A 23,384-nucleotide genomic window follows, 5' to 3' on the forward strand; every position below is an offset into this window, starting at 1 on the left:
CATGTCAGTGTTCAGTAAAGTAATAAATTTAAATTTGATCTGTCCATTTACAAGAAGTCCTCTTCTAATCTTTTCCTGTTCTCTTTACAGCCGTGCAATCAAGACTAATCAGGACCTCCTTCCAGAGACCCCCTGGATAAACATCTTCTATGATGACTTCTGGGGCACCTTACTCACACACAGTGGCAGCCATAAGTCTTACCGGCCCCTCTGCACCCTCTCCTTCCGCCTCAACCATGCTGTGGGTGGGCTGGAGCCCTGGGGTTACCACCTGGTTAATGTGGCTGTCCACGGGGCTGTGACGGGCCTGTTTACCTCCCTGGCTCGCCTGCTGCTTGGAGGAGGCCTGTGGAGCCTGCTGGCTGGCCTGCTTTTCGCCTCTCACCCCATCCACACTGAAGCGGTGGCGGGCGTCGTTGGCAGGGCTGATGAAGGTGCCGCCCTTTTCTTCTTGCTGTCCCTGCTGTGTTACATACGTCACTGCAAACTACGAGGCCATGCAGGACCCTGGCGGCTCGTGGCCTGGTTCCTGGGCAGTCTAGGCTGTGCTGCATGCAGCATGCTGTGGAAGGAGCTCGGAATCACTGTCCTGGCTCTGTCGGCACTGTACGATGTCTGTGTTTTCCACAGGCTCAAATTGCGTCAGATCATCATGCTCCTGTACAAGGTAAACTGTTTGTTTTCTCCCTGTGGTCCTGCTTATTCACTTGTATCTGATTTCCTGCTCCCACTTGCTGACTCGCCAGAATCTGGCAAACAGCAGTGAAAAGTGATATAGGTGTGTGTGTGTGCTATACTGTATGTGTGTTTTGTTTGCTTTTCATCACAATATAATTTGAAAAACATTTGCCGGTGTATGCACAGCTGAGTCATTCAGTTCAGCTTGTTGTGTTCTCCATTAAATGTAAGGCAACACGTATGCTGGGAAAGCAAAGCAAAGAGAATCCTTTTCTCTGTCTGTGCAGAAGGCATCTATTAATGCATCTATTCATCAGTAATCTGAAATTGATTTAATTGATGAGAATGTTGCTGAAAGTTAAATTCTTTTCATCTTTATAATCTTTACCCTTTCGGTCTTGGCATTAAACTCATTCTAATGCACAACAGACTGACCTGTTACACATTTTATGTCCTGACTTAGAATTAAAGCCTTTTAGAATCCAAATCCCTTCATGTGGTTTCGCCTTTCACATATATTGTTTTCTTCTGCTAGGGGAAACTGTTTTCTAAATATCTAAATTAAGAACCAGTTTAGCCAGTAATGAGTCAGTAAAACCAAACCAATGTGAGAGTCAATAGCTAATTGAAAAAGAGGAAAAGTGAAAACATTTTTCCAAAGAAATTGCTGAGATAACAAAAAGCGATGTTCATTTTTTAAAATTTATTTCTTGTTGCTTCTGAAGCATTCAGCCATTAAGAAGCCTTTTTCCCCCAACAGCTCCTGTCAGATGTATTTACTGTTTTCTGTCTAGTCAATATGACATCCATGACTCTCTACCCATCATAACAAATTCTGCATGACGTGTGCGCAAACGTGACGAAAGGGTTCCTCAGCAACCAATGAGAGGGTGGCTATCTGGTACGCCCCAGCAAAGAACAACACCTTAAAAAATGTTATGTGGTGAGGCAAAGAACAGAGGCAAAAACTATGAGAGACAAACACAGAGATCAAATTAAAGAGAGAAAACATTTAATTGAAGAGTAAAGCAGCCTCTGTCTTCAGCTGCTCAATATACTGTGGAAGTTAAGTATGAGGTCCTCTGCTGTCGTCTTCACCACCCCGTCCTCTCATGATTTAAGTCTTATCTGACTCCCTGCGTCCCCTGGAGTGTGGCCCATCCATTGCTGCAGGAAGACAGGCCTTCTAATGGCTTGTCAGGCTTGGCTAGACTGGAGAGGAAAAAGGGCCAAAAGGGCCAAAGGAGATGATGCCTCATAGCTGACAGTTCTTCAGCTTTTTGATTGAAAATCCACAAAGCCTGCTGATCCAATTGTCTTTGGGAAAAAAATGGACTGGCATATAGTTGCACTTTTGGCATGGAGCAAGCCCTACAGATTTCTTTCATGGTTTGCCATTGTGGTTGACTAACTTGGCATGCTTCTCCAGGGGCAGATGTGTTCTGCTACAGCACAGCACATCCAGTGTAGCTTCTGAATTCCACAGTGCTTTGTTTGTAATGTTGAAAAGGGTTTTGTTCCTAATCCTTGTAGTTTCTGTGTATTGTTGTGCAGTGAATATCTAATGGTAAATAAATAATGGAGCCAGCTCAAAGCGTTTTAGACACGATTGCCTAAAATTGTTGAAAACAGTGAAAAGTTGACAAACAATTTAGCATACAGTTCAACTGAGTAAGAGTGTGTAATGTTTGATAACATTCAGCTAAGTATGGAGCTGCTAATCTATTCAGAGCCTTGTAAACTTGCAATACTTCAGATTTTAAAACTGATTCTTACAGAGACATGGCACTAATGTAAAGCTAAAAAGAAAATGGTGCAATGTTCTTTCTTTTACTTGTTTTGGTTGAGGCTCTGGCAGCGTGTTTAATACATGCAGAAATCTACTCAGTTTCTTGGGTTTGGTTTTGGTTTAACCAATATGGCAAGAATTTAAAGGCCTCCTGAAATTCTGTCTTTTTTTAAACTGCTTAAGTTCATTTCAGTTCTGTTGTCCAAATATACACATTTGCCTTCGAGCTTTACAGTCTTTTCAGTTACAACACCCTCTGTCCTGAGAGCCTTGTGATGTTAGAAATTCTTGAGCTGTTTCTAGTTTAAGCAACTACAGCAAAAAGATTCATTACTTCTAACTCATTTGTAAGTTATTTATAATACTGATGATCTAACTGGAAGTTTTGCAGCATTAATAAAAGTTATTTTCAGGAAAAATACTCAGTAAACTTTGAGAAAACCTCTGAATTATGCACTTTAACTTAAACAAAATGGTAGCATGAAAAGCTGTGGGCGTATGTCCTCATCTTCAACACTGAACACTACAACCATCCAGGGTGCCTCAATATTGTATAGTTAAATTACAAAGAGAAAGCAGCCAGTATCATGTTTAACAAACACTCATATAATGAAAAATTTAACAAACTAACACATTAGAGTATAAAAAAAGAAATCTCTCTTTTGCAACAAAGAGGAAAAGTGAGGCTACAGCTCTCTCACACTGTTTTACTTTGCATTGAGGACGCAAATAAGGCACCGCGTGGGCTGTCCGGCACTCTGCAAAACAACTGCTTTTCATTCTGATGGTAGAAAACTGTAAAACAGCATATTTTTCTTGAAATGACACTGCCACATATGGCTTGCTTATCGTAGCATGTCATTTAGTTGCACCACAGACAACATAAAAGGTAGCATAGACAGAGAGCTGTCATCATCACTTCCATCATGTTAACTTGGGAGGTTTCTTGCATATAAGAATTGTCTGCCTGTAATGTAATAGCACTCTGTGATCATAGATTCATATTTATGAATTCTGTGACCCAATCTGTTATCCTCATGGCAAACAGTCCTCCCCAGCAGAATGTACATTTTGGCTCTCTCTGTCTCTGTAGAGAAAGGCAACAGCTTTGACTGATGATGAGCTACAGGAGTTTTTCCTCAGGGCAAGTCGAGCCTCCAACCGCCTGCATGAACATTAGCTGTGTACGGAGCTGAAAATGATCACAGTGAAGATAAATACAGTTTCCTCCCTCAAGTTAGGGCTTGAGATCTATGAGGTGCTGAAAACTTGGCCGCTAACTCCTAAACTGTAGAGTTTGAATGGGGAAACAGCAGTGTAACACTAATGTTGTGTGAAGAAGGAGACGAAGCATGAAAGCACGAAAAAAAAAATCACCGTCGCCGTGTCTCCGCTTTTTTTTCTTGTTCATGTACATAAAACTCATCCTTCAGTCAGACTAAAGAACCCACCTCTCTGCGTGACTGACCATGGGCCGGCGTGACATTCCATCACTGAGCTCTCCACTCAGCTGCAGTCATTTGATGCTGGAAATAGTGAAATGGGCTTGCTTATCTGATTGTGGCACACAGTCAATTACATTACAGTCTTATATCGGCTACAAATCTCCCATTGTGTCATTACTGCTTCTGTGTGTGGTTTGAAGTTTGGAGGCAGTCGAGACTGAGTGCTTCACTCTAATTCCATGTAGGTTCCTACAGTAACTCATTTCATCACAACTTCAACTGTAGACTCTGCATCCAAATCAGAGGGAAGAGGTAATGCATGGATATTATCTTGATTTATTGGTTAAATGTTGTGTAAGAGATCAAACAGGAGAATCATGCCCTAAAGTTTGCCATTTGTAAAAATAAATCTTTAGGCAGAAGAAGGATAAAAGAAGTAATTGTGTAAAAAGAGACATCTTACATTAAAGCATGCTGTACTTAAATTAGGTCAGAACATATTGGCAATTTGAATAGGCTATAATTCGTCTGTGTACTGTACATGTGCTTTTTCTTGCACGCTTTTGTCTGTGTGATGTCAGCTTCAGAGCTTACATGCTTCCATTCAACAAATTTAATTGTCCCTGGGCGATACAAATCCTTAAAAGGATTACAAAAACACATGCCAACTATATATTCTCCACTAGATTCTGTGAATATTAAACATGAGCCACATTACACAGCGGATTCAGCATAAGAGCTAGTTAGTGATGCAGGAACTCTTGCTAAAAGAATCAAAGAGAAAACAGAGACAGCAACAGGGAAACATAGAGTGTAACTGAATAAGCACATGTTGGGTTAACGGAAACACCGGAGTCAAAACTCTTGGCATCCTCTTGTGTCCAGCTGTGGGGAAAGTGTTTATTAAGAGATCTGGTGCAACCTTTGCATGTTCAAGTGACCTTTCTAGGAAAAGCACAGTGCACTTTAGCTAAATAAAAGTCATCAAAGCACTTTTTAAAGAAGAAAAGACATACACACAAAAACCTCTGTGTGGCCAAATACGTCTGCATTAAACTGCATTTTCATTTTTTACTTAATCTCCTATCTACCTTTCAACAAGTGTCCCTTCCTTTTGCTCCCTCCCGTCATTTGTGTGCATATTTAGTATTTGAACCACCAGCACTTGTTATCATTGTGTTGATAACTGGTGCCAGTGTAAGTCTGCAGTTTACAGTGTGTTCTAATTAGTCCTTTCCAGGACTTGCTTTCAAAAGTGGAACAAAACCTGTCATTAAATTGTTTACTCAAGCTGACCTTTACAGTGCTGATATTCTCCAGTTGCCTTTGTGCCTGATTAAAGCATTTACAGCCATGTGTGCTTATGCACTGAGCTACTCCCAGGCAATTGGTTTATAGCATTCAAATGTAACGTGGTTGGCAACTGAGCGAGTGTGTGGTGCAACCACAATTTATGTGGAAAAACGTGCTTTTTATGAGACTGTTTCCTGCATAGCATTAGCTAATAGGCTAATTTTCAGTGAGAGATAGTGAAACACAATTGGAACTCCTAATTTAGTTGGGGAAGGAATGCTTTTTAATGTGATCTCACGGTGTTTATTCCATAGCATAATATTGTAAATTGTCTGTCCTCAGGACTGTTCTTTCTTTGTTGGTTGACAATAAAATAAATGTTAGGACAATTGAAGAAATGAAATTTGCATGCAAACTCCAACTATGGGAAAAACAAGACCTGTTCAGCCCTAAAATTCAGTGTAAACATCTCCACAACAATTGTACTCATTTTCTTTAGATGTGTAGCTTAGCCCTGAGGGTCCATTGTTCTTTTGTTCGAATGTAGATGGTCATACTCACACAATGCACACACTGAAGAGAAGACATGTTAACACAAAGGTACAGTATGAGCCACAGTCCCTGCAGGGCTGACACTCCTGACGTGAGCACGCCAACAACAACCCTTTGAAAAAACTATACAGAAATCTGATGCTTTGAAAGTGTAAACTAGATGAAGAGGAATTATCTTGGTGATGTCATGTCAGCTGTACATCCACCAGGAGCTCCTCACTACACAAAGTGTCAGTTAAATCTTCAGAGAAACTTGAGACATTCCTCTGCGATCGCTTTTGTTCATGTCCAACATCCGAAGACTCAGCCACTGGAAAATGATTTCCAAATCTGGGATGGAACCCAGCTGGCACTTCATCAGTGTCAAGCTTACACCCTTTATATTACACTTTATCTTTTCACACCTTCTGTTTTCTGTTCACACTTTGGCTATTAGTGCAAGGTCACTGCTTACAATGTGTGTGTGTGTGTGTATGTGTGTTGTATGTCTGGAGGGTGAAGGAGCTGACAGAGTTTACCTGTGCTGAGAGCTCAGATGTTGTGGAGCTGGTGGGACCAGAGGGGCCTGACCTCAGTGATGTCAGATATGGAGGAGGTCGGGGAGGGCAAATGTGAGATGGGAGCTCCCTCCAAGCATATGTATGTCTGCAATGAATGTTTACATTCCAAGGTCTGTGTGTGTGTGTGTGTGTGTGTGTGTGTTTGTGCTATAGACCCTGCATACAAAATATGGCATCCATACATACCCTTGCTGTGTATTAGATGAGGTAAAAGGAAACACAGTCCAGCCAATACATTCTTACCTGGGGCTCCACAGATGCTCCTCCATGCTCTAATGGCTCCTGTCACCGTGTGATGGATTGGGCCTGGTGGGCTCAGCTAGTGCCCCCTGCCCTCACCCACCTGCCTCTCACATGGGGATACACACCATCACTTCTGGTCAGGATACAGAGATGGGCAATCAGAGGCATGTGTAATGGAAACACAGTCATAGACAATTAGTAAAAGTAACATGGAAAGGTTGGACCTAGTTCAGCAGTTTGGGAATTAATCTTATTGACTTTCTTTCTGAAAGTTAGAGCAGAACATTGATACCACTCTCATATCTGTATTGTAAATATGAAGCTAAGGTCAGCAGCCACATACCTTAGATTAGCGTAAAGAGTAGAAATAGGGGGGATAGCCTAGGTTTTCTGGTCACTATTAGCTTACCCAGCAATCAGACTGCAGGTAGTCACTGCACACGGCCACAAACATCACCCCACACATAACCTCTGTAAGAATTATGAGGCTGCATCTTCTATTTTCCAGATTGTACTGTTTAAACAAGATATAGTTTTTAATTAGTCAGCTTTAGCGCTGCTAGTAGGCCGTTTTGTTTTTCTTTTTTACCTTCAATCAGAACCAAGCTAGATTTTTCCTACCGTTTCCACTCTTTATGTTAAGTGAAGCTAACCAAATCCTGCTGTAGCTTCACATTTAGCATATATACACGAGAGTAGTATTGATCTTCTCGTTTTACTCTTTGCAAGAAAGTGAATATATCTACTCCTTTTCAATTTGGTTTGAAGCTGTAAACAAATTATGATATTATCGTGCGTCTTTCGTTCTGTAGAATAGCACACGCACTAGCAGAGCAATAGAAAAGACATTTCAAACTTAGATGACTGTACAGAGGCAAGTGCGAACCACATTGATAAAAAGTGACTTGAGCAGGGTTTACTTCACCCTACTGATCATCAGGCATAAGTCAACCTGACAGGCAGGGTGCCAGCGACAGCCTGCACTGTAACCCTGAGTTTGCCTGCTGTGAGAAGATGAAAAAGGAGAGAATGAAAACCAGCTAAAACAATGTGAAATAGAGCAAGAGGGTTGAAGCATTTCACACTGTCCAATGCTTTGCTTCTTGCTGAAAATGATTGCATGCCCTGTTCTTTTTATAGCCAGCATGTCTGTGAATCAATAGTGGCGTGTTATGTAAGACGTCAGTCGTGGAAATGAATGTTCCACAACACCAGTGTCCTGCAGCATCTGTGAATGCACGCATCGGTTCGTCTTAATGGAGACATGTAGAGATTAGCTGCTTTGTCTGTCTGTCTCAAAATCATTAAGCTCTCACAGGAGATATTTGCTACACCCAGAAGTATTACAGCAAAAACAAGACTAGAATAGAATAGAAATTCATTTTATTTCAAAGAAGTAAGACTTGCTTTTGTTGTATTTTATTCAGATTTTTTATTTTTCTAGACAGTCCCAATATTCTGCATTTTAAGTTTTGCAAATTATAGTTCAGGACTTCAACACAAGTGAAATATATAGTTTGGGCCTTTGTTTCTGTTGCTGACCGTAGTTCCTATTTATGGCTCCTTTTTATGGTCTCAGCAAATAAACTGGCATGTAAAATCAGTCAGCCAGAACTGCATTACTTGAGACTTCCAGCTACTGTACCAGTAAAAGAAAATGAACCAGAGAAACAGTTTGTAAGGCCTCATGTATACACTCAGAATAAATGAATACATTTCAGAATGAATCTACATTTTATTCTTTTTTTTTGTTTGTTTGAGTTATGTAGTTTTGTTACCGAAAGGGAGAATTTCATCCAAAACAACACTATTTGTAGTTTTTAGACTTGTTGTGAGTTATTGTTATATAAAGTTGAACAAAAAAGATGGAAATAAAAACTGGAACACCTCAGAACCCTATGACAGTTTAACTGTACTCTGGAGAATTTTCTCATGTTAGCTGTTTGTGTGCTTAGTACAGTTAATATGGCTTTTAGGAATCCTATTCAAAACAAGCATATCCAGTAAACTATAAACTGCTGCCAAAATCTTGATAAGATGGATAAGAGAAAAGAAATAACTCAGATGTGGAGTCGGCAAACAGCCACCTTTAGCAAACAAAAGAAAGGGAAACAAATGTAGGGCTATCTGCAAATTCACATCTGCATCACCTCATCATGTCCTGTATTGTGCACAAAGGCTCCTGAAGTGGTCCAGTCTGTTACCTGAATAAGTTGAGTTCCAGCAGAAATTCCCCTTGTGCCTACCGCTACAAAGGGACTGCCGCATTTTCCAGCAGCAGTCCTTTCATCACCGTATGTGCTCCCAGCACAGAGGAAAAGGACTGAAGACAAACAGAGCATGTGCAGAGGAGACAGAGCAAAAATGTGTTGAAGAGAAGGCACAGAGACATTAATGGATGGGGCAGCCAGGGAACAGACAGTCTGCTGGACACATTTTCAGGAGGCTGTGTGCTTCTGTCGTATTGCTTGTCACTCACCATGAACCATCAGCCACTGGATGCTTTATTTTAGGATACACAGAAAGGAGGTCGACCCCTGCACCAAGCTGGTGTTTGTCAGCTGTTTCCTCTCTGAATACATGCGAAAACTGCAGTGGCTCTCCTCGCCCATTTAGACCATTTATAGGCTTTTGGGGAAATGTATGGGGGGGGGGTTCTTTTAGTGTTTGGCTGTTTCAGTACACCTCTCAGGTAAAACCTAGAAATAAAATGATAAATGTTTTGATAAATGTTATTTGCTGTCTGCTGTGACAAGAAGTTACACAGACAAGGTCCCAAGGAAGACATGAATGTTCAGGACAATGTTTGGGAATGTTTTAAAGGTAATGAGTTGCACCCTTAATGCCATATGTGTATTTACATGTGTATATACATATATACAAATATATTCTTTGCATTAAGTATCCATAGTTTTTCTCACTTATCTGGGTTTTTTCTCCTGTATTCGAGTGTTTCAACTTTGCATTATTTCTGTATAAAATATTTAGGAAATGCGTAAGAAAGAGGCATTTTTAAAAATGACACCATTAGCTGTTGTAATCACAGTTGGTACAATTGTAGGACGCATGTATTAGAAATAGGTTTTGAGTTGCTGATGGAATCCATTAAAAGTAGACACACTCAGGATATGCAACTCATTAGTACCTGGTGTTGGGAGATGTATTTTGGTGGCTATTTTATCCTCTAAATCGGACATGACAAAGAAGGCATTGTGAATTTTGAACAATAAATCTGTGAACAGATTGGTCTGTCTTTTCATTCAGTCCCACATTACTCTGAAACTCTCTTCCATTCAGTCTTTCTTCACAAGTCTTCTTTAATGTTCCATTTCCTCAGTCCTACCCAGAGTGTCATTTCAGATCTGCAGTTTCCCTCTCAGATTATATACTCTTTCATATATCTCAACATTAAAGCTAAGTGATGAATGAGCATCCAGGGAGAGCTCTTGCAATGAATTTCAAAAACCATTGTGATTAAGCACATGCAGATTGTTGTGTATGCTGATGCAGCCATGAAAGTGAAGTCCACCCCCAACCCTCCCACCCCTGTCCCCGCCTTTCTTACAGCACTCTCTAATTGTTTTGTAGTCTTGTTTAGCTGCTGAGTTGCATTTTCTGTCCTTAAACATTTAGTGAACTATGTGTACTAAATGGACTCTGCCCAACACCCAAGTCTAATTTCTCTGTGTGACACACTGGAATGATTATCGCAGCAGGGAATTAAAGCTACATGGGACAATTCACCAGTTGTAAACATGGATGCAAGTTGTGGAAAGAATCTTCCTCCACAATAGGATCTGTTAAAGGTAATTTCAGTAGTACTGAGAGACACATCAATCAAGGCCAGTGTGACCAAGCCTAGGTTTTATGAGCAACAACATGTTGCCTCAGCACAAAAAAAGATCCTCAAGACATATGATATAGATTAATACAAATTTACAAACTGGTTTTGAAAACCCTTGTGGTTTACTTGAACAAATCCAACTAATTAGGTGTTGTAAAGGTTGAATTAGGTTAGACTCATAGGTAATCTTGGGCCATACTGGTGTAGATTCAGTTATCATGCCCTTGTGTAACTTCAAGCCTGTATGGAGCCATGTGGAGCCCTACAGAAAGATGTCTAGCATGCCCATCTCACTCCCACAACGTTAACGGTTTCTTAGTTTTCTGTTTGATCTGTCAGCTTCTTTCTTTTCAACAGTTCTTTATTTTTTCCATTCCCTCTCAAATGTTCTTCATATTTCTCTGTCTGTGGCCACTTTTGATTTAGTGTCTTTCCTGAAAACTACAAATTAAAGTAATTCTAAAGAGTCTTAAGTGACTTTTATTATAATTTTAAAAGTCTGATCGATGGCTCCATTCCTTTACGAATAAAGCAATGTTCTTTTGGCATTCTGAGTTCATTCTGCCTGGTGGATATTCTGTGAAAGGTACATGTTTGTGTTTTGGAAAATGAACAGCACCGTCTGTATCCATGTATCCTCTTATTTCTAATGAACAAGTTTATTCTTATATTGAATTGACTAAGGGAGATCTTTCAGTGAAACAGTTTTTGTTTTTACTCATCAAGTATATAGATGATGGCCTATTGTACTTAAACAGACATGCTCTTTTTAACTAGCCACGCTAGTTGAATGACTCTGGGGATAACATTATTGTTATATTTTGGTCTAGACTCAAAAACTATTCAACTCAGCTATTGAGTGGTTTTCCATTCAAGTTTTGTCTTTTTGTTGCTTTTTTACACATCAAACAGTTACAAAGTCGTGTTTCTGGTTTCTGGTTTTTCTCCATGTTCAGTGTAACTCTCCATAAAGCCAAGGGGAGTTGCTGATTTAGGTGATAATTCTCAAAAGGTTCATCGCTATGAGCAACCCCTTTCATGTTGTCATGTTATTTTCATGTTGTCATCTGATACATCTTTATTGTAAAGATAACAATTATAGGTTTGTGGCGGAAGTCCCGCTTCTCGCAATATCTTCAGATTGCGTTTTATTTATCTGTGAAAAAACATTTAAGGTCCCTCGGGTAAAAAACGGAATTTTATCATCTGATGACTCTTGACCTCGACTACTTTATGATTCACTTTGTTTCTGCTGTTCATCATCATCCCGCACCCCTTTTTTAGTTCGTTGAGCTCCTCTTGTGCTTCTTACTTGCCAGTATAAACAGCAATAAATGGCATGCTGTCACTGAGATGTGGTGGCCAAGCGTAACGTGACACACCACAGAGCTATTTTCAAAAAGTGGTTAAGAGAAAACTTGCAATTGGAGCAGTTTTCTACATCCAGGATCTGATATCCCTCTGACAGTATATCAGCTTAACTGTGGACCCCAGCTTTGGCTTTGTGTGTCACACTCGTGGATGTTCTGTAGGAGCTTACTGTCTCTATAAACCCTGCAATACAATGGCTCTGATCTCCCAGGTGCGTAGTAATGACTGGGAATCCATGTATGGACAGAACTAATCTAGTTTGCATACAAACAGCAATGTGCAATTGACAACATGCCTCAGGAACAGCCCATTTTTACTTATTTTCTTTCTGTATGTTATTTTCTGTTCATCCCTGGAGTCCTTGAGAATCCATGAGTGGCAGAGAGCAGAAAGCACTTCCTTCCATTCCACATTTCAGCCCCCTTTGCAGAACTAGAATCAGCATCTTGTCACAGCAAATTTGCAGTAGTGGTCACACAGTCTGGTTGGCCCTTGCAGTACAAATAAATATGGGAAACGAAAGACCAGAAATCAGGAACACTCAGTTTATTTTTCAAACCATTACTGCGGTTTGACTCAATAAGTATCTCCTGTGAAATGTTAAGGGTTCTGAGTCGTCTTTGGTTTTCCATTGTCATTATGTTCTTATTGTTTGGTCTGCCTGACACTTCTGCCTTTTCCAAATATGACTTCAGTTTGTATTGACTACTAATGAAGATGAATTTAGAGTTGTTTAATTTTCTGGGTTTTTCAGTTACTTTAATGAATTACAGTGCGTGACCTTGATGTGGCTGTGTGACCCGGCAAATGCAAAATAATAGAAAACAAAACGGCATGAGCATTTCTTTTTTACCACAATGGGTCAAATTGCTGCGTGAGATTAACTTCAAGAGGACAAAGTCTCATTATTTTTGGAAAATACTGGTTTTGTTGAGGTTTTGTTGTTTTTTCATACAGTTTATCAACTCAAATTTCAGAACCCATTCAGAATTTAGCTCACAGGAGGATTTTCCATTGATTAGCTGTTTATGTGTCTTTGCCTCAGGCACTCCTTCCTGCTTACCTTTAACACACTTCTTCATTTAATCTCAACCAGAAGTTCAGATTTCATCCCTTCCAGAGGCGCTCTGGCTGAGAGAAATAAATCTTTCCTACACTGTTATAAAATTATTAGATGACTGATTGCCACTGATGAAAAAATAAATGTACCCTGATTACAGCGCCGGGAAAGAGAGAGAGAGACCCACTCTGACCCCTAAACAAGGATCATCTGGCTTCAGTATGAAAAGAGAACGTTTTGTATCATGATTGGGACATGTAAAATACGTGTGTTTAAAGTAAGACAGGGTGAGACGAGCTGGAATGTTGTGTGAAGGTTTCAGGAGAAATGAATCCCGTGTTGGTTCAGTCATTATGGTTAATAAAAGCTGACCAAGAGAGCATGAGCTGGCGTGTTTTACGACATTTCGGTCGGAAATTTTCTTACTCAGATTTATTTGCTTTCACCATGTTAAAATTCAAACTGTTTTTTTTTTTTGTTGTTGTTGTTGTAGACCTTTGGAGACTGACACTAATACTTTCAAAAGAGAAAATGTTTTTTTTTTTGTTTGTTTGTTTGTTTTTTCACATTCAGCTCAGAAAGTACTAGTTAGTTATTGAACTAGTTAGTGACCTTCATCCAGACAGGCACCGCATAATGTATAACATATCTCCCTCACTGCCGGAAGCTGTGTGTTCTTAATCCTCTAATCTTTTAATCTCAATAAAAGTCTCTTTGTTTGTTTTTATTTTCTCCATCTGATTCCTGCTCATCACTGGCCTTTTCCTGGGTTTTGCTGTTTCTCTGTTGCTCTGCCTCTGTCCTCCACCCAGAAGCTGACTCTGTGGATTTTTCTGATGGGTTCAAACGGGTTAAAAGCTTTGATCATTAGCAGTGCGAGGCAGGTCTCTTGTGGAGTTTGTCTCCATGACCTTTCACACCATGTGACCAACCATTCAGCAGTTGTCCACTTGACTTTAAGTAAACTATGCTCTGCAGCTACCCACAGTGATTTAGAAAGCGTTATCTATCTAGTAAGGACAGGGCTGATGCAGATTATTTTAGCTATGTGACAAACCGAGGAATGCGAATTTATTGTAGCTGGCTTGAGATGGTCCATGGTCTGATTTTAACCTCTGTTCATGCAATAGACAAACTCATGGTATATATTTCTATGAACTGTTACTTTAGGAGAGAGAGATAAGCTACCTGTTTCCCTTTGATCATAGGCTTTGTGCTAAGCTCATATTCATTGAACTCCTCTCATTTAATCAAATAAGTTCATTTCCCAAGCTTTAAATTTAGCCAGAGTTTTTATTTATTCATTTATTTATTTTGAGAAAAATTTCATTTCCTCCTGTTATTGTAGCATTAAATTGGACAAAACATCATGTAATATCTGACACATTCTGTGTTTAAGAGCAAATTGTCAGGCATCAGCTGACATTTTGAAAACACAAGCTGGTTGGTGGTAATCCATAGCACGTTGTTAGGAAGCAAGATAGTGAGGCTCTTATCTTGTCTTGCCTGCTAACAATCAGGTTTTTACACCCAAAGGTTCTTTACTGTCTCAAAGGAGGGGATCACAACAGCTGCAGCTGATAAGAACAAAAGATAAGTGGTGAATTTGTGGTTCATCAAGCACAAGCTCGATTAGTTTAGCTAGCAGTCAAGGAACGAGGACACAAGCTGAGAGTATATCCATTCTTCAAACCTGTAGAAGGTTTATACTTAATTTTCAGGGGATCAGATGTTCTTACCAAATATGGGCTTTCTGTTGGTGTGTGTGTGTGTGTGTGTGTGTGTGTGTGTGTGTGTGTAAGGGCTTTGAAGGCAGTTTTATTCTCTGTGTGGCACCCTGAGCTCATTTTTACTTCCATTACAAGTCTATCAATGTGAAGCAGGATCTTGATGAAGGGGCCTCTGCAGACAATTGATCTCAGTAATGACGAAGAGGAGGGGATAGGTCAGACATGCCAATTGTTCTTTCACAAGATTTTCTCTGAGGTGCTCACTAGAGTGTGAGCCAGTAACAGCATTGCAGTTTGATGGGCTAGTTAGGTGTGCCGTGTGATGGATTGTTCTTAAAATGCTTTGGAAAAATGGTATGGCATCACCAAATTATGCAAAAAAATGCCGTGTGTACCCAGAGAATAGGGTAGCTTCTTGAAACTAATTAATTAAATTTCCCTCTAAGCTTTTTGTACTTCATTTTACCACAACATTTCTTTCACAACACCCCAACTGATGTTTTATTTTTTGTTTTTTTTAAAAAAAAAACTTTTTAGATTGGGTTCTCAGTCAATTCAACCTAATCAAAGTGTAGAGGGAAAAAAAGACAGGCACAGGCACAAATAGGGATTCAGTAATTGGCCTGTTTTGCATTTCATCTCCAAGGATATTTTATTCACACGCTTGCCTTATAAAGGCTAAATTGTTTCAATTCTGAACTGATTGTGCCTGAAATACAAAAGGAAAGAAAAAAAACACTGCCTTCATACCTCCTATGGGGTTGTGCTAAACCACTTATTTCAAACTAAACTGGATTATAGACAAAAGACACAAAGCTGGAATGCCTTGGTTTTCTTGCATAATAGAGCTATAGCACCCAGGGAGCCATTGCCCAGCTGGTAATTGAACTTATGCTTATGAATGGTAGACATATTAACCGCAGGCATATTACGGTGGACACATATGTTCGTTTATTCAAAAGACAATAGACTTGACATTCATGTTGTCCCATCAGTAATGTGTCCTCCAGAACTTCTCTAGAACACTTCCTGTTTGCTTGCTGCCTATATGCTTCTTCTTTTGCGTTCCCATTTATTTTCCTTAGAAAGTCAGAGCACTTGGCAAAGTAGGCCAAGAGGAGGAGCAGTGGGGTTACAAATGTGTGCTGAAGTGCAATCAAAGGATTGTTTTATGTTCTCAATGCTGCCCAAAGACATTATTCTGCATGGAGAAGGGGAAATCTCAATGTGCAAGTGCAGCACAGGAATATAAATGAAACACCACCTCAGTCCTCAACAGTGACATGTGGATGCGGTTAAGGTGGTGGTGTGTGAATGTGTGCTCCGTCTGGGTAGAGTTAGGATGACATATCCGTTTGTCACAGAGCCAGGTATGACTGCATATGGGAGTGGTCAGCATCAGCACTCGCAGACCTTAAGAGGTGGATACACAATAACATGAGACGCATGCCAACTCTTGCCCTGTGGACAGTGGTCTCAACACAACAGGACCATGCAGCTTTGGACATCAAAGGTACTGCAAAAGTTAGCCACAAACAGTACAGAAATTAAGAAATGTAGGTGTTGTCTGGTTAGCAAGCCTGGCACAGTATGCCACCCATGTAACACCCAATTTTGGATGACTTGTTTCCTCCAAAAATAGAGGAGGCTTATCTTACAGTCGCTCCTCAAGAGTGCTCCAATTTAACTTCTTCATAAGTTTGTGCTTGGGCCACAAAGGCAACTTGAGAGCCCATAGAAGATCCTTGTAAATCCAAGCTAGATCTCCCTGAGGCATTGATTGAGATGGACCAACACTGCTCAACCAGCCTCTCTGGCAAAATCTGCACAAAGTACAGCCCCTGGGCCTCACAGACCATTCAGCCCATTTTCATGTCTTTGTCTTAAATTAAACAGTGCCCACTGGACCTCTTCGGTGATTTTTGGGATTGACTTGAAGTTCACATTGGAACCTAGTGTGTGAGATATAAACAGGACAATCTCCATCCATCCATTGACCCATCCATCCAGAGAGTTCAGATGAAGTTCAGATGGCATATTTTTTAGTGTGTGCTGCAGGAGGGAGGATTCATTTTGAAGGCAATTTTAAATGCCCCTGATATTTTGGGGAAATTATATTATCATAAGATTTCTCAAATACTGTAAGTGCCCATTTTTCTATTTGTTACAATACTGTCAGCATGTGTTTTAAATTTCTGTACCTATGCCCGCTCAATTGTAGAAGTTTACTTGGAATATTGTATTATTAGACTTGACAGATTTTGTTTTGTTAAAATGGGTTCAATTTTGTGAAATACGTTTCTTGTAGAGAGTCAAAGGCTGATTGATTGCACTCTGGGTTCTCACAATACATCTGAAGCTACAGACAGTAGCCATTTAGCTTAGCTTAGCACATGGAGTGGAAACGTGAATATCTCTGATAAAATTAGCCTGCTAGTTTTTTTAATCCTTTAATCGTTGCGTTTTTACAGTGGGTATGCCAGACTTTCTTATGATAATCCATTATACTAAGTTTAATTTTGAGCTACTCTTTTAATCTGTATTAAAGATCTGTACCATCTGGTTGTATGGTTGTGTTTATGTTTGGTTTTGGCACACCTCAGTGGTGAAGCCCACAATCAGTGGCAACACAGATACTGCATTCCTGTGCGTCACTTTAGGGCCAATTAAAATGATGCATAGGCATGGTATTAACCTTTGTTCAACAGGAAGTGTGGTTTATTTAATTATTTTTAAGAGACTTTTTCCAACATAATTCTTTGCTTCATGACCCATGTGCTTTCTGTTGCAGCCTTTCACTTGAATTGGCACAGTTTTAGTGACTCATATTAAATTTTCACATGACAAAACCCCACTTTGGTCCCATTTTTTGGTTGTATCTATATATACTGACAGATGGAAGTACTTTTACTTTTTTAATTTTTTTTATTGACATCGAGATAATTGTTGTTGTCTGGCATAGATTCCAGTGTTTTGTGTTCAGTTGCCCAGCTGTGGTATTTAGTTTTTTACAGTGCATTTATTATCATAGTGGGTTTCCAGTTAAAGTAGGTTCATTATGACTGACTGGTTTATCCATTAAATCCCTGCCAAGCACTTTAACCTAATTTTGTGTTAACAATATCTGACAATATTTCTCACAAAATGTGGTCTTCAGTATATCCTATAAAACATAAAATAAAATATCTAAATATACTTTACTGTGTCTTCTTAAACCTGGAATTAATGGGAAGCTGACCATAATACCTATGGCAGTTGTTCAGATTAATGAGAAATGGTGGTGTGAAGTGAAACGATGACCTTTTGTTGCTTAGCGACTGAATAACTACTTCAGCAGTGGCAGATCCACGTGAAATACCAAAGCACTACGGGTTATTGTCAGGTCTTCCCTAAAGCTTTTGACAGAGCTGACCTTATGCAAGTTGCTTTTTTTCATGTTAGTGATTTTTGATATTTCCAAAACTGTCATGAATATCGTATACCAATATTCAGCACCAGAGTGTTTACTTTAGCCGCACAAATGCACTGAGCAAATGAATATACTGATTGGAGTTACAATATTAAACAATATCTTTATTTTTCCTGCTGAAACACAGCTAAAGGAACCACTTTAGATGAGTTTTTAGAGGAGCATTTTTTACTCTTCAGTAAACACATCAAATATATGAATTTGTTGCATTTGAATACATTGTCTTGCCAGACTGTTTCATGTTGTTTTCATTCCACAGATAGTATTGCTATTTGGCTAGTTATGTGCTGATCAGCTTCATGGTGTTGGCTCCTGTACTTAAAGTCACATTTCCTGTGACAGTGCTGGAAATGACTGCAGCTATTTGCATTAGCAATGATCACAAGCAGACAACAAAGCTTTTCCTCTGCCGTCAGATGCCCCTAGAGGTTAATGATGCCTCTATTCAAAGATACAATCTGTAAATGTCTATGGACAGATGAGGAAATCAGTAGTGCACCCTCCAGGGAGTGGTGGTATAAAGTTTATGATCACAGTTGTTTGTGCCCTTTCACATGCGACGATGGAAAAAGCTTACAGTCACTGGAATAAAGGTAATGTGAAGTTGGTCTGTGTTGCCTTGGGTTTGAGTTTATATAATGAGATGGATCTCATCTCGGCCTAAGATGCCCTGGAGAGCCAAACTGCTGAGACTAATGGAACAAGCCATTGGTGCATAGTTCATGTATTGATAATCTATGTTCTGTTGCACTCTGTGGTACTGAATGATTTCCCATTCCCATTTTTTGAGGCACAATACAAGTTAATACTGCAAGACAGAAGTGTATGTAGCTGTGCAAGTTCCAGCTGCTTGATTTAGCAAAATATCAAAATTTTGGTTTGGTTTGTTGGTTCAAGTTGAATTTTCCAACATGAACACAACAAATAGATCAGTTGATCCTAACATTGGAACATGCTCGTGGGGGAAATATGTCTAGACATTTTTTAGTGCTCTGCCAATAAAGTATTAAACAACCAAACACACTATAAATATTTCATAAGCGTTTCCACACAGCATTTGGGAAAGTGTTTAATATCAAATGTGTAATATGATGAATGGAGTTCATAGGGTTGTGTTTGTTTTGTATTTGGAGACCATGGAGGAAAAAATTGTGTATGAATAGAAAGTCATGATGTAAGGTCAGCTTCATATTTGGACAATCAAAGAATTGACTTGGTGTGAATGACCTGGCCTTAATAAATACTGGTGTGCCGCCAATTGAACAAGTGGTTTAAAGAGTCAAAAACGAAAAAAGAGCATGGCGCTAAACTTGTTGTTTCTCATTTGACAGGTTTTCCTCACAATAATAACAGCCAAATAAAACATTTTGATGAAACATAAAAATTACTCAACTTAGTCAACACTTTCTGAATTGAATTGCCCTTTACAACTCTGCTGTACTGTCATGGCCATGTGGTAGACATTTCATTCTTGAGTGCTGAAGTGATGTAAGATCAGCCATCCCTTTGATTAATTTCCTATCCATAGCTTTGGTCAAAGTAAACATAAAGGTCCAAGTGTCATGCATATTACAACAACCTGAAAAACCGAATTTGGCTTTAATGCTCTCATATGTGTAGTATATTTTCTCCAATAGTTGCCCCTTTCCTTTTAAGTTGATCAAGACTTTTGATCCCTGTTTCTGTGTTTTCTTGGTCTTTCAGAGAAAGAACCTCCCCCTGCTGCTGAATGTGTTTTTGCTGGCAGCCTGGGGAGCCTTCCTGCTGGTCTGCCGCTTTTACTGGATGGGTAACAAACCCCCCAACTTCTCTAACTCCGACAACCCGGCAGCCGACTCACCCTCACTCCTGACCAGGACACTAACCTTTTTCTACCTTCCTGCGATCAACTTTTGGCTTCTCCTTTGCCCAGACACTCTCAGCTTTGACTGGTCAATGGACGCCCTGCCTTTGATCAGGAATCTTGCTGATTGGAGGAACATTCATACAGTAGCCTTCTACCTTGGTTTGCTCTTGCTGGCTTGGTTCAGCCTGTGCATGCACCAGACAGCTAAGGGCAAAGATACCAATGGCAAAGTGTATCATTACACCAATGGCAGAAATGGGAACAGTAATGGACACAGTTACCAATGTAACAATCATGAACTCATGAACAATTCTCACACAGACTCTCACATTAATAGTGCACAAAATGGTACCAAAAAGCACTATGAGAGCAGGACTCCACTGCCCACCACTGAAAATGTCGTGGTGTTCTCTCTGGGCCTGTTGGCTATCCCTTTCTTCCCAGCCACAAATGTGTTTTTCTATGTGGGCTTTGTGATAGCAGAAAGAGTTCTGTACATCCCCAGCATGGGCTTCTGCTTGCTGGTGGCAGTGGGGATGAGGTCTCTGTACGTCCGTCTGCGACGCAGGACCTCCAGGGCCATGTTGCTGTACTGCAGCGCTGCCCTGATTCTGCTATTTAGTATCAAAACTGTTTTAAGGAACCGTGACTGGCAGAATGAGGAGATGCTCTACAAGTCAGGGATTTATGTCAATCCTGCTAAAGGTAAGTCCCAAATCAGATTCACACTTTCATTTCAATAGGCATGCGCACAGGTGTAAATGCTCTATATGTACACTTTCATGTGGTTTTTGTGCACAGTCCCAAAAACTTTTTTCACTGAATATTTGGTTGCCTGGATTGTGAGCAAGCTTTTAGGCGAGGTTTTAAATTTGATAATGTGTGCTGTCTCTCTACTGCAGCCCTGAATAATTTAAAGTAAAGCTGCTTTAAAATGTCTACTCTTCATTACTCAGCCTTACCACAGAATATACAAATGCTCAGTTGAACTCAGTGTCCTGGAAGAAAAGTGAGACAAATGTGGGTTGTGCCACCCAAGCCTAATTTCTTTCTTAAAACACTTGATTTTACTCTTGTTCTAAAGAATACAAAAGAGTTTATTTGTTTGCTACACATCTTCTTCGACCCAGCTTGCAGTGTGTTGAATGACAGCAGATGCCCTGTCTTACTTGCAAGGGCATCATCACCCCTCACCGATTGGCACCTGTAACAGTAGATAAAATATTCCTTAGACTTCATATTCAAGGTCATCAGATGCAGATTCCTATTCAAAGCAAAGTTTTTAGCACTGCTGAGGAGGGAAGCAGGGCATATAACTCACAAGAAAACAGCAGGACATGTTGTGTTAGCTAATTTCACTTTCAAATTCTGCAGCAGAGCTGAGGCATGACAGCTGTTTGTTTTGGCAGGCCATCAGCCAAACAGAGCAGCAGCAATGTCCCTGATTCATGTTCATTATAGCTAATATGAGATTTGAACTGAACCCAGCTTCAAACAGACATGCTCAGTGGATTGTTTCAACTGTGCAGTTTCAGGATGTACAAAAAACTTCATAAAATAATTTGTGCATAACTGGATGCACAGTTCAATGAAAGGAGCTTTGGGTTGTTTTTCTGCTTATTTATCCTGAATATTCTTCTGGGATTCCGTAGCTGTTGTGATTTTCAACAACTAAATACTCTAAATGTATTGCTTAAAGGCAGGCTGCATATTTTAGCGCTTTAAACACATTAACAAAAGCAGCATGAACCAGAGTTTTATCTTCCTGTTATGACTATTGGAGATGCAAGAAGAAACATCATTTCTCTAAACATACTGGTGTGACTTTTGCATAAACACACAATACCACAAATACACAACTACTTAATTAAGCCTATCATTGTGATTTTGCTTTGATCTGCTTTGTCGTGAGAAATTAATTTCATGGAATCATAATTATTATCAAGTTTGACTACTATTTTGTATGCATTTATTTTCTTTTTGCTCTGTAATCCCCCCTTTACTTCATACAGTCACTCCACAGTCTCTGCAAAAAATGTACAAAAGCTTTTACAACCTTCCTCCACCTGTCAATTACTGCACTCAGCACTAAAGACTGCACTGTGGTGGTCGTCTTTTCATTCACACTGTCATAAGAATGACTGGTGGTTTTGGCACAAACCTCCCTTGGTGTGTCAGCTCTCTTTACTCATTATGTGTTGGTATACCAGCTGCAGCAGAACCACATTCTTTTCAGAGGTTAAAAACACTGAACCCATGGCAGTATGTAGCTGTCAATCTCAAAAGAAAATCATTAGTTGCCACAGAAATGTTCTTTCCTCCTGCTTTAATGTAAGAGCTTTAAGATTGTGAAAAGGTTGTATTTAAGAAGACTGGCACAATTTTTTTTTTCTTATCATGTTCCATTAACTTTTTCTCTTCTAACTTGTCAGCATGGGGAAACCTTGGAAATGTCCTAAAGAGCCAGAGCAAGATGAAGGAGGCTGAACAGGCATACAGAAATGCCCTCTATTACCGCAGCAACATGGCCGATATGCTGTATAACCTGTAAGTTTATGTGTTAGCACATTTTTTGCTGTAATTTATACAATATTTATCCTTAATGCTCATTTGCCTTCAATTTCGCTTGGTATCTGTTGAGGTCAAAGTGTGCCTGTAAGGCTTTTGTACGTTTAAGTGTGTCTCCTCTCATGGTTGTATTAATGACTTGAGGAGAGGATGCGAACAAATGGCCGAGTTCTCCCTTTACATGCGTGTGTCCATTGATCACAGCTGTTCCCTCTGAGGAAGTGCCATGTTGTCTTGTATTCTCCAGAGGGCTGTCTGTCTGACAGGATTATTAATGATGCTGTTTGAGCCTAAGGGGGAAACGCAAAACATCCACAGCCAACACTCACGGCGTGCTCAGATGTCGAAGATCTAAATCCTTTTTCACAGTTTGATCAGCTGCTTGTGTTTTTGTCTAATCCTAACAGAGGTTTTCTTAAGTCTCAACATCTCCACTTTTGAGTTTTTAAGCTCTGAACTGCCTGTACCCTCTTTCCTTTTGTCTGTTCCAGTGGTTTGCTGCTGCAGGAGAGCAACAAGTTCTCAGAGGCACTCCACTACTATAAGCTGGCCATTGGGAGCCGGCCAACTCTGGCTTGTAAGTACAGCTTCTCTTTTTTATTGACAGTCTCCAGCTCTTGTGGTTGTGGCTGTGCTGTGTCCAGGCAACAGTGAGCACAGGCTGTGGTTATGTGATGGGAGAGGAATGGGTGGCAAAGGGCAGTGGGTATACAGCTGAATTCAACATTCAATACAGCTGTCTGACTCGCTTTCAAAGCCAAGTAGTGTCAACAGATCGAGCAACTGCATGATGTCATTTATTATGAATTCGGGCCATGACATTCTCATTTCTTTTCATCAATCCCACATTTCTTTCTCTCAGTGTGTCTCTTCCTCCTTTTTCCTCATCACTCTTCCTCTCCTTCCCGTGAGAATTCACCATAATTTTCCTGTTTT

The 23,384-nt window shown here is 40.0% G+C and overlaps 1 protein-coding gene across 1 annotated transcript in view; it reads left to right on the forward strand.

Annotated features, from left to right (window-relative positions):
• tmtc2b (transmembrane O-mannosyltransferase targeting cadherins 2b) overlaps positions 1–23,384 on the forward strand; it is a 90,210-nt gene that overhangs the window by 40,950 nt on the left and 25,876 nt on the right. Inside the window, exons 2-5 of the mRNA XM_046394034.1 lie at positions 91–667; positions 19,739–20,585; positions 22,313–22,427; positions 22,940–23,025. Of these exons, the coding sequence (XP_046249990.1) occupies positions 91–667; positions 19,739–20,585; positions 22,313–22,427; positions 22,940–23,025 (1,625 nt within the window). The remainder of the gene's footprint in view (positions 1–90; positions 668–19,738; positions 20,586–22,312; positions 22,428–22,939; positions 23,026–23,384) is intronic.

Source organism: Scatophagus argus, chromosome 7, assembly GCF_020382885.2.
Source record: "Scatophagus argus isolate fScaArg1 chromosome 7, fScaArg1.pri, whole genome shotgun sequence".
Classification (NCBI taxonomy): Eukaryota; Metazoa; Chordata; class Actinopteri; family Scatophagidae; genus Scatophagus; species Scatophagus argus.